The 12,544-nt window shown below is 44.1% G+C and overlaps 1 protein-coding gene across 4 annotated transcripts in view; it reads right to left on the bottom strand.

Moving 5' to 3' along the window:
- Positions 1 to 11,946: 11,946 nt before the first annotated feature.
- LOC147884317 (plant/protein (DUF810)) overlaps positions 11,947 to 12,544 on the bottom strand; it is a 219,391-nt gene continuing 218,793 nt past the window's right edge. For 3 of the 4 annotated variants that reach the window (XM_087398323.1, XM_087398321.1, XM_087398322.1), the window contains exon 26: positions 11,947 to 12,489. In XM_087398323.1, the coding sequence (XP_087254449.1) occupies positions 12,304 to 12,489 (186 nt within the window). In that variant the 3' untranslated portion in view covers positions 11,947 to 12,303. The remainder of the gene's footprint in view (positions 12,490 to 12,544) is intronic. The other variant, XR_015543641.1, reaches the window with a different exon arrangement.

The following is a 12,544-nucleotide window of genomic DNA, read 5'->3' as shown; positions in this document are numbered from 1 at the left end:
TTACCCAAGAAGCGCTGAAATGTATCATATACATCATGCTTCTAATGAATCGAATATACCCATATGTACTTTGTAGCAGCATAAAAAAATGTCACAAAGTAAAAGGCGCCACCCAGTGAAACGGTAGGCATAGGTCCACAAACTGCACTATGAACCAACTGCAATGGTTCAACATACCTCTCACTAACTGTCTTCCTCACAAAAGAGGATCCTGACTGCTGACCATCATGACAATCATGACATAAAATTTGAGAGACATCCATAACAAGAATGTATCTCAATGTTGTAAGGGCTTCCATACCTGCAGCAAACATATGTCCAAGTCTAGCATACCATAAACTAACTGATGGCTGCTTACTAATCATAAGCATCTGATCCTAGACACCTGATACATGCAATGCACAAGAGAATCCAACCCGTGGTCCCCTAGCCATAACCAGATTGCCTCTAGCAATCTTCCATGCATGATCACCCAAAGAGACACGATAACCTGCCTCAACCAACTGTTCAATACTGGTATATGTCTAACCCTCTGCAGAACAAGAATAGAGCCACTAGGCATGACAAGGTGGATATCCCCATAACCATAGACATCCATAGAATGATCAATACCCATTAAACTACTATCCACAATGCATTCATGATATGCACTGAACCATGATCTATGAGGCATCATATGACATGAAGCACATGGATCTAACATCCAATCACCGAGAATGGATACATCAGTGGCCAAGAAGGAGGTGTCAGACATAGACAAAAGAATGCCTTCATCACTGCTACTATCAGTGGAAACCCAGGCATCCACGCCTTGAAGCTTAACATGCTGCTTCTCCTTCTTCTCGTCATTCTTAACCTTGCTCTTCTTCTTGCATTTTCTTAGCCATTTCCAACAGTATTTTTTCATGTGGCCATACTTTCCATAATAGAAACATCTAACACAAGTTCGAGAGCTAGACTTGCTCTTGGAATTTCCCCTTGAACATGACCTGTTTCTACTAATTAATCTACCTCTGGAGTGCATATCAAGGCTGTATTTTAGCCCATCAGGGCATTTCAACCCATCAGGGCATTTCAACCCATCATGTTGTAACGTTAACACTATTATGGTCATACATCCGGCATATACGAGTATAGAACTCATATGCATGGCAGTCTACACCCTGTACACCATCTTGTACCTGCAAGTAGACTAACTTTGAGAGTGATGACTGAATGATAGAGCATGCTTGCTCATCCATGTCATCCCAATCACTCTGTTTAATGCTATTAGGCTTGACACCTTTGCATTGAATGGGCTTATGCTGCCTCTTCTGCACTAACACATCATAAATCTGCTCTTTCCAATACTGAAAGTTTGATCAATCCAACCTCTCAATATCAAAGAGGGCAGCTGTAGATGCCATATCCGTGGCATAATAGCTCACAACCAAAGAGCAGTATAGTGCAATAGGCAACCCAAATGACCAAAAAATATAGTGTTGTCCAGACCAATCAGGTCTCCAAATAAACTGGCTGATCCAATGCTCAAAAGCACTCAGCCATAAAGAGGCATAAACAGGAATATAGGCAGCCCAGTAACCTGCCAATGACTGGCAATCTAAGTAAGCAATGCATTGAACCAAATGAGCAATGGCAATAGGAGCCCATATCAACTATCCATAAACATCAGTGCGGCACCTCAAGTGCGCAACACTTTGGCATCAAAATCAAGCATTCACCACTTGCCAAATGTGCCAAAGTGACTTGCCAAAATGCCAATAATGCCCTTGGACTGAAGTGAGATCCCAATCACTTTCTGTAATTTATTTTGAGTTTCCAATTCACTGTTGTGCAAGAGAGATTCCTACAACAATACCTCACAGCCACTTTGGGCAAGATAACACGCTGTCCCTATTTTGGAATAGCGATATCTTTTCACTGAAAGACCGGATGCCAAATCTGTAAACAACAAAGTTGTAGCTTGTAGAAAGATCTATAACTTGTCAGTTGACCTCAAGAGCCAAATCCTTGTGGATTCTCAGATATACTCACCTGAAAACAGCTTCCTGCACATTGGTCACAAATAGACAGTAGACTGCAACTTTTTGTTGTTTTGTAGAGGCTGTAGCTCCTGCAGCAATTCTGCACGAGGAAAGAGATATTCACTCCTGAAAATGACTCTTTTGTCATAAAAACAGCAACAGTAGCTTCCTTGTATGCTTGCTGCCCTTTACAGCACTCATCTGCTCCAACAAAACAGCCCCAAAAACAGCCTCGACATATGCCTACTGTAATGTCCTGACCAACGGCAAACACAATGCCATAAAATAAACCCCAAATACGGTAACAAATCAGCCCTGAAACAGCTCCAGACAATGCCAATTTGACAGGATCTCAGTACATCACCGTACCACCGTATGTATCCAAAATAGGCAAATAACCATGTATCAAACGAACACTCAATGCATCTCAATCAGGCATGTACCATTGTCAAAGCATGTGTGAACTTTTAAGCATCTGATCAAGGGCCTCTTGCAGAGAGCACTCCTAAACTGGTGAGTGTCAATGCCGGCCTACTGTGGCTTAAGGTGCCTAACCATACCCCCGAGCCAAGCGAATCACGGAAAATACTGCCTATCTGGGTGTCCAACATGGACATAAGCACCAGAAAGATAGGCAACATGCCTCAAATGCATTGATTTGACCACGAAGCTTTACCATGTAGGGTGATAACTACAGCCTCTGATGACTGGCTCCTTACTGCTTTGCCATACAAGCGACTCCTGCAAGCACTCCACATAGAACTGCAATGTCTACGACCTTGCTCACCCATAGCCTGTTTCGCGCCATCCTCTCAAGGGCACCTCTAGTGTCCACGGCTCCATCAACCCTTACAAGTGCCTCAAACTTCAAATACTCTCTTGCTCACGAGCCATTTGCAGCAGCTGCATTTGCAAAAGAGCTTCCCTATAGCTCTCCATCCAACGCCTCACCTCCAATGATGAGCAAGCCTCACCTGCAAGGGGATCTATGGCCACTCCACGGCTCCATAAGCTGACAACACACGACATCGTCGATGATCTCCATCGACAGTCTCCTTCCAACGCTAGGCAGGCGACTCCACAACCCTTCTCCTAAACAAGCTCAAGGGCTCACAGGCAATCCGAAATGCCACCACCAGCTGCTCAACAAGCTCTTGGACGACTTTCGAACAAGGCGTGAAGGGCGACCTCATGAAGTAAACGATAATCAAAGTGGCACGGTCCTGTAGTAGTGATTTGTGAGCAGTGTGTATAGACGTGTGGAATACTTAGGTGAGAGATTACGATCAAAGTGTATGTCATCGTAGGCATGCATGCTCAATGTCGTGAGAGGGATAGAGATGCTAAAAAAGAGGTAGGTGTGGCCTACCCTTGGAGGCGACGGTGAAATAGAGAAGTCAATGATACAATGTGAAGGCAAGGGGTCCCATCATGTAGTCAACTACACAGGAGCCTTCCCCATGTGGGAAACAAGTGAAACCGCAAGAGCACCATCAATTGAGACTACTAGTAGAGGCCTAGATATCCACCATGCAATCGACGATTGCGCGAAGACATCTAGATGCGTGGAAGTGGTGAAATGAAAACCTACAAAGGCAACCATCTCAGCCACTCTCTTGGAGCAACAACAGAGGACCAATGAGGCTCTCAATATTAGAGTTAATGGGATTCCTTGTATAATTGCCACATCGATGGACGATGCGATCATCTTCGTGGCTATCACCCTAGGGATCCCAAAGTATGTGAAGGAGGCAACCTAGCATGTGGGAAGAGACGTCAATCGAGAGCCACCCTTTGTCATAAACTTCGCTTATGCTCAATGGCAACAATATGATGTAGATCGATCTTTCGAGACTATCCATCGACTTTTATGGATGAGAACCCGACACCCCTACAGGTTGAGGAGAGAGACATTTTGATACAACAACAAGACATGGCTCGCAAGGAGAAAAAATGGGCGACTCCTCACTAGCTCTCGCTAAGCACTCACTTTCCTTCTATATAGGGAGGTGGGAGTCTACTCAATGGAACTAAAATGGTACTTTATGGTCAAAGCCAGGGAACTTCTTGGAGTCTTGTGTTCCACATGATGAGACATAGTCTTCTAGACACATTAGAGTCCAAAGCACCCATTATCAATGGTTAGTGGGACATGGCTTGCAAGGAGGAAAAACGGACGACTCCTTACTAGCTCTCACCAAGCACTCACTTCCCTTTTATATAGGGAGGTGGAGTCTACTCAATGGAACTAAAATGGTACTTCATGGTCAAAGCCAGGTAACTTCTTGGAGTCTTGTGTTACACAACACGAGACATAGTCTTCTAGACATATTAGAGTCCAAAGCACCCATTATTGATGGTTACGGGACATGGCTCGCAAGGAGGAAAAATGAGCGACTCCTCACTAGCTCTCACCAAGCACTCACTTCCCTTTTATATAGGGAGGTGGAGTCTACTCAATGGAACTAAAATGGTACTTTATGGTCAGAGCCAGGGAACTTCTTGGAGTCCTGTGTTACACAAGACGAGACATAGTCTTCTAGACACATTAGAGTCCAAAGCACCCATTATCGATGGTTAGCGGATACACTTGGGAGATAACATGCAAAGACACAACGAGGGATACAAGCAGAATACGAGGGTAGCAATACTTTACAGATCATCCCATGATCTCAGTAGAGAGGACTGACATACATTTGTTCGACCCACAAACAATCAACCTTGTCATTGTCGTATGCTATTTTTCACATGAGACATCCTGCTTTGCTAGATATACATCACCATATGCAACCCTTCATCCGGACATTATAGACTTCTAGAGCCATGAAGAAGTCCTCATTCAAGGCTTTAACGCGATCACAGACACACGTCAGGTACCGCTTTTGGACTTTCAAAACGATGCTGTCTTGCTACTAGATGGTGATCTGGACAACACAGGGATGATACGAGTCTTTGTTCATAGACAAGCCCCAATCACATCGTATGGACATGCACTATTGAATATGGATAGGATACATGTCCGTATCATCAATGGAGGGGAAAGGCACACAACCCTTCCATTGCTTAAAGACTGAAGAGGGCTCCCAAGTGTAGATGAAACTCAAGGCCAATGTGGCCTGGTGCACAAGTGCAATGAGCTGGAACAGCTCCTTGTGATACCTAGAAGAGGCGCTGCAACCACTGGACACCCTTGGGGGTGTCACAACCAACAAAACAGGCAATGGGCCATGTGAAACCTAGACGGAGCACTTAGGTTGTCCCATGACAGCCTGCTTGGAGGCGTAGCAGCAACAAAGGGCTGCACGGCAGCAACAAAGGGCTGCACGGCAGCAACAGAAGGCTACTAGCTGTCCTGTGAGACAACTTGTGATGGCGTGGTAGCAGCTACAAGGGTGTGGTGAGGCTAGCTGTCTCGCAACAGCTTAGCAGCAGCTATAGGGACGTGGAGAGGCCTGGAAGGGGAGCAGGAGGCTGGGGGGTGAGGGCTGAATGTAGGCCATCCTTTGGTGGTTCTAGTGATGCCCTATAGGCCACGGTATGTGCCTTGTAGGCATAAGTGTAGGCACTTATTGTGTTAGTGCCTTCTATGCCACATAGGACACTTAGTCCTATGTGACACCTAGGACACTTAGTCCTAGGCCTAGATACAAGTACTTTGTACTTGTGTTTAGGAACCTTATCCATCTATCTAAGTTTACGTGACTATCATCTTCGACTCATCCTGTACTGCACACACACACTCTCTCTCTCTCTCTCAATACAGTGGTATCAGAGCAGGTTTTGCTCTAGCCTTCCAGATCTCCTCAGCCTCGAGCCTCCATTGCTCATTGGAGTTTTTTCTGCCTTGCTGGTCGACAAGCAGGCGTCGTACAGTTCGTACCTTCCGTACAGCAGGCGTCGTACAGTTCGTACATTCCGTACAACAGTCGTACCTTCCGTACAGTTCATGCGTCGTGCATTCCTTACGTTAGCAGATCTGCATCGTCGCCGTACATCTGCGTTGAAGGACGCCGTACACCCGTCGGCGCCGTACTGTACTCCGTACTTTGTGTCGTACATCCGCCATACACCCGTACCTGCAGTTCGCCGTACGTACGGTGCATTCATAGTACTTCTGTAGCGTACGCCATTTCGTACCTTCGCCGTACAAGGTACATACGTCGTACGATTGTACCTACGTAGGAGTACAAGACATTTGCAGATTTGGGGCTACGCCGTACGATTGTACTTGCGTAGGAGTACAAGGTACTTTCACCGTACCTTCAGTCGTCAGCAGTTCGTACCAGCTTCCCGTACTACGTACCTTTAGTGGTATTCCGTACAGCTTCATCTGGGTATTCCGTACAGTACCTTTTTTAGCATTGGCTGGAAACAGGTCCTTGGTCTCATTGCAGTCATCTACAGACATTTGCAGATTTGGGGCTTTTGCAGGACATTGAAAAAAAAAAAAATTTGGGGCTATTGCAGGACATTGGAAAATTTGGGGTTTTCATTTCCTTTCACCTCTTTTAATTGCAATTTCTTGGAAGAAATTGGAGTTTTGGGATTTGTTCTGCAATTTCTTGTTTAGATTGCAGTACATTGGGTCAGATTGCAGGACATTCAGTTATATTTGCGAGACATTGTGTCAGATTTGCAAACTTTGGGTCACATTTGCGAAATTTCAACAAGATTTGGGGCTTTTCTGAATTTGCCCTCTTTTTGGCTTATTTGCCCTCAATAAATTTGGGGCTTTTGCCAAATTTGCTGTTTTTGCAGTGAACATTGCCTGTCACAGTCACATTTGGGTCAGATCTGCATTTGCCCTTTGATTTGGGTCAGAAATTTGCAGATATTTGCTGTCATTTTTGGACAGCCAGCTTATTGCAGTGATAGCCTTGAGGCTTTTGGGTTTTCAGGTCTTTTACAAGTTATCACATTTGCTATGGCTAGGAACAATCAAGATTTATTTGGAGTCCTTCGTGAAGATGATAAGTTGGATGGCACCAACTATCCGATGTGGTCTTATCTCATGAAACATATTCTTGTTGCAAAGCATTTGTGGAATATTGTTTCTGGGGCTGATCTGAGGCCAACCAATCCTTCAGTTATTATTTCTACTGCTGCACCTTCTGCAGGTGGTACTTCTCCTGATGCCTCTTCCTCTAGCACTCCTGCTGTTGCTCTTCCAACTCAAGAACAGTCTAGATGGGATGCAAGAGATGCAAATGCACATTCATGCATTGCTTTATCATGCAAGAGAATCATTATTCCACACATCCGTTCTTGCAGGACAGCAAAGGATGCTTGGGATAAATTGGCTTCTCTATATCAGATTCGCAATGAAGCTCGTGTTGCATATTTGAGAAGGCAATTACAGGGAGTGAATATGAATGAAGGTGAGTCAATGGATGCATATTTGACAAAGGTCAAAGACCTCATGGAACAGCTTGCCAACATTGATGAAGTGGTGCCAAATTCACAGCTTGTCAGTACTACATTGAATGGACTACCAGATACATATCAAGGGTTTGCTACAACCCTTCGATTAGTGGCCATGGGTAATCCAGACCACTATTCTTTTGATCAGCTTGTTACTTTGCTTTTGCAGGAAGAGCAAAGTAGAGCTAACAGACAAGCCATTATTCCTGATCATGCATTTGCTTCACAGCAAACAGGAAGAGGCAAGGCTCCCAAGCCTATGGGCAGGCCAAAATCTGCACACAGCAGCTGCAATTCTTCTACGCATAGCAGCTGCAATTCCTCTCATGCATCTAAAAATACAGCAGATAAGGGAAAGAAGAAAAGATGCAACTATTGTCGCAAGCCTGGACATGACATTTCAGAATGCAGGAAGCACATTGCTTCGGAGAAAAAGAAAGCAGGATTGACAGCTAATGCCTCACATGCCATTGAATCCCATGAGCCAGCAGATGCTTCACATGCACATGCTCTTCACGATGATTGGGCATGGGCTGTCCATTGCTCATTTGATCCCTCCAAAGCTGATGCACTTTTTACTTCTAATGATGCTCAGTCCTGGTACTTTGATAGTGGTGCTTCCAAGCATGTCACATCTTGCAGACAGTTGTTTCATTCTTTAGCTGATGCACCTCGAGGGGGGACTGTTACATGTGCCAACAATGCTTCACATGCTGTAAAAGGAGTTGGAGATGTGCAGCTCACATCCATTTCCAGTCATCTTGTCACTCTGACAAATGTTCTTTTTGTGCCTGGAATTGAAGTCAACTTGATCTCAATTTCAGCAATTGCTACTTCAGGTTTCAGAGTAATTTTTGATGGCTACAGATGCTTAGTATATGATCTTCGTGATGACAATGCCATAGTTCTCACTGGCACTTTGCGAAAAGGACTTTATCACCTTGATCATCATGCAGCTGCACTTTATACTGAAGCATTGGCTATTTCAGATTCACAGCTTGCTGAAACTCATCTATGGCATGAGAGAATGGGCCATCTCAATTATAGAGCTCTTGCAAAGCTGCATTCACACCAGATGGCTAATGATGTACCTCAGACTCACACAATTTCTAAACATGTGTGTGAGGGTTGTCTTTTGGGTAAGATGCATCGATTTCCTTTTCAAAAGAATTGTCCAAAACTCTCACAAAGGAAATTGCAGCTCGTACATAGTGATGTCTGTGGCCCAATGAGGACAAATGCCATTGGAGGATACAAGTATTTCATGACTCTCATTGATGATTTCACAAGATATTGCTGGGTATATCCTTTAAAGGCCAAATCTGAAGTTTTCTTATGCTTTCAGAGATGGCTGAATATGGTTGAGAATGAATCAGGCTGCAAGCTTGTCACCCTCAACACAGATAGGGGGGGTGAGTATATGTCAAAGGAGTTTGATGCATTTCTTTCCTCACAGGGCATTATTCACTCATGCACTACTCCTTACACTCCTCAGCAGAATCCTGTTTCCGAAAGGAAAAACAGGTCCACAATGGAGATGGCCAGATGCATGCTCTAGGCCAAGTCTTTGCCCAATAAATTTTGGCTTGATGCAGTAATGTGTGCCAACTATGTGCTGAATAGACCACCTACACGGGCATTACAGACTATGACACCTTATGAAGCATGGAAAGGCAGGAAGCCTTCACTTTCACACATGAAAGTTTTTGGGTCTCTTGCGTATGTTCATGTACCATCTCAGCTGAGACATAAGCTTGATGACAAGGCAATCAAATGCATATTCATTGGTTACAACCAGGAGAGCAGAGGGTATCGGTTATATCAACCAAATACTGGGAAGATTATTGTCAGTAGAGATGTGATCTTTGCTGAACATTCAGCTTCTCCTCTTGTGGACTGCAAAGCAAAGCCAGATATTGACATGTTTGATGCCCTTGAATCTTGGTTACCTCTACCATCATCAGAAGAGGATTTTGAGCAGCAACATGCGCCTCCTGCAGGCCCTCCACAAAACAATAATCAGCCTCAACCTCGTGCTGATTTGCAGGCTTCTCTTCCGGCACAAAATGATCCCATTACTCATGATGCAGTCATTGAAGAAAGAGCTGTTAATAGACAACAAAGGCAAGTTCCCAGATGGCTTCTTGATACATTGAGGGACAGCAAACAAGATCAGCCTTTTGCTGCCCGGACAAGATCAGGGAATAGACAACATGGTCACTTTCTTGAGTTTGCACTCCTTGCTACAGCTTGCAATGAAGAGCCTTTGTGCCATAAAGATGCTTTTGACAGCAAAGAGTGGATGGATGCAATGAAAGCTGAGTTACAATCTATTGCCAAAAATGACACTTGGGAATTAGTAGATCTTCCACCTGGCAAGAATGCCATTGGAACGCGTTGGATCTACAAATTAAAAAGAAAATCTGATGGCAGCATAGATCGATACAAAGCCCGTCTTGTTGCAAAAGGATATGCCCAACAACAAGGCATTGACTGTGAGGAGACATTTGCTCCCACATCCAGAATTACTACCATTCGATGTGTCATTGCCATTGCCGCCCATCATCATTGGCAAGTGCACCAACTTGACATCAAGACTGCCTTTCTTCATGGGGATCTGCAAGAAGAAGTCTATGTCACTCAACCTCCTGGTTTTGAGGTTGTTAATTCTGAAAATAAGGTATGTCAGCTTAGAAAAGCCCTTTATGGTTTGAAGCAGGCACCCAGGGCATGGTATGCCAAAATTCATGCACACTTACTATCCCTTGGTTTTCAGAATAGTCCCACAGAACCCACTCTTTATTTCCGTGGGAGTGGATTTGATTTTTTAGTGCTGATTTTATATGTGGATGATATGCTTCTCACGGGTCCAGATACTCAGCAAATTGCAGCTTTCAAGGCTGACTTGCAGCAGATTTTTGACATGTCAGACATGGGACAGCTCCATTATTATTTGGGCATTCAGTTTGCTCATGTTGAGGGGGGTATCATGATGTCTCAGTCCAAGTATATTGGACAGCTCCTTGATCGTTTTCAATTTGAGGATTGCAAGCCAATCTCTACTCCAGTGGACCCTGGCTTCAAATTCTCAGCTCATGATGGGAGCCCACCATGTGATATCACTCTTTATCAGCAGGCTGTTGGATGCCTTATAAATTTATGTCACACCAGACCTAACTTGCAGTATGTAGTATCTCAGCTCAGCAGATTCATGCACATGCCCAATTCACAGCATTGGCAGGCAATGAAGAGAGTCTTCAGATATCTCAGAGGCACTCAGGATTTAGCCCTCTTCTATGGTGATCAGGGTTCACTTACCATGCATGCTTACACGAATAGTGACTGGGCAGGATGTTCCGACACCAGAGTGTCACATACTGGCAATTGTTTTTTGCTTGGCAATTCATGTATTTCTTGGCTCAGCAAGAAGCAACCAACAGTTGCCATGTCTAGTTGTGAGGCTGAGTACAGGGCAACCTTCACCGCTACAGTAGAGTGTGTTTGGCTTCGACAGTTACTTACAGATCTTGGTATTTGCCAGACATCCTGCACTATTGTCTACACTGACAGCTAGAGTGCTTTGGCCATTGCGCGTAACCCAGTGTTTCATGCACGTACCAAGCATATTGAAGTTCACTATCATTATGTTCGGGAGCGGTTGTCAGCAGGCGACATAGAGTTGTTCTATCTTCCCATAGAGGACAACATCGCAGATATGTTTACAAAGGCACTTCCTCGTCCCAAGTTCGAAGTCTTCCGACAGGCTTTACACTTGATTCCCTTTGTTACATGATCTGACATTCCTTGTACATTCATAGGTGGCTATATCCTTTTGGATGAACATGTGCCACCATGACCAAAAAATACCAGGTATTCTGAGACGTTTCCAGAATACTTCAGCCCATCCCATGGAGGGGGGTTTATAGGCCATCCTTTGGTGGTTCTAGTGATGCCCTATAGACCATGGTATGTGCCTTGTAGGCATAAGTGTAGGCACTTATTGTGTTAGTGCCTTCTATGCCACATAGGACACTTAGTCCTATGTGACACCTAGGACACTTAGTCCTAGGCCTAGATACAAGTACTTTGTACTTGTGTTTAGGAACCTTATCCATCTATCTAAGTTTACGTGACTATCATCTTCGACTCGTCCTGTACTGCACACACACACACTCTCTCTCTCTCTCAATCGTTACTACACTGAAAGGGGGGTGGGGAGAGAGAGCGAGAGAGAGAGAGAGAGAGATAGAGAGTTGCACAGGTAAACCCTAAAACCAAGGATTGCAACCATTGCCTCTTACAAAGAGGATTGTTGCATTAGTAATCCTAAAACCAAAGATCTCAACCATTGCTTCTTACAAAGAGGAGGATCTTTATTAAAGAAAATTGTTTACAAAGTTAGAATGTCACCCTCCTATAGAAGTAACAACTCAAAAGATAAAATATAAATTCAAGATGTACCATCAGCATCCAACACACGAGGAGATTAAGATGGGTTGAGTAATCATTGGAAGTACAAACCTGTCCTCTTAAAAATCAAAGAATTTAATCGTAACTGCAATATAATAATGTCCTTGCTAAAAACTGTGACATGCCTTCCCATGAACGATTGTTATACAGCCAGCAATGAGATTTTCATGGCACACTGATTATTATTGAGTACATGTACAAGGCCGCTGAAGGATCAAAATTTATACATGTATATTGACATGGAGGAAGTGGGTTACAATCCTGCAAGATGGAGGACACTCCATCAGCTCACAAGAGTGATGAGCTGGATTATCACAGAGCCTTAAATAGAGTGTCTCTCAGCTTGTAAAGAATCACAATCTGGATCATATACTCTACAAAATAATGCTTATGAAGAAGACTTTGGAAGCTTGTATTGTTTTTTGAGAAAACTGGAAGCTTCACTGTCCAATTTATGGCAAAGCACACGGAGAAGTGTGTCTGCATCATTGGCCGTCTTTGTCCCCCTTTGTGTACTGGCTCCACTTACCATTTGCTCACTAGCACGCTTCAAACTCTCAATGACAAGATGAGTCTGCAGAAACACGTTTCCATAAGTTTCAACAACTCACTTTGTTGAACGAGCATTT

Source organism: Dipteris shenzhenensis, chromosome 27, assembly GCF_047967505.1.
Source record: "Dipteris shenzhenensis isolate YYH24624 ecotype China chromosome 27, Dip_SZ_1.0, whole genome shotgun sequence".
In the NCBI taxonomy this organism is placed as follows: domain Eukaryota; kingdom Viridiplantae; phylum Streptophyta; class Polypodiopsida; order Gleicheniales; family Dipteridaceae; genus Dipteris; species Dipteris shenzhenensis.
Note: the sequence above shows the minus strand (reverse complement) of the source record. Positions and strands in the feature narration are given on the sequence as shown.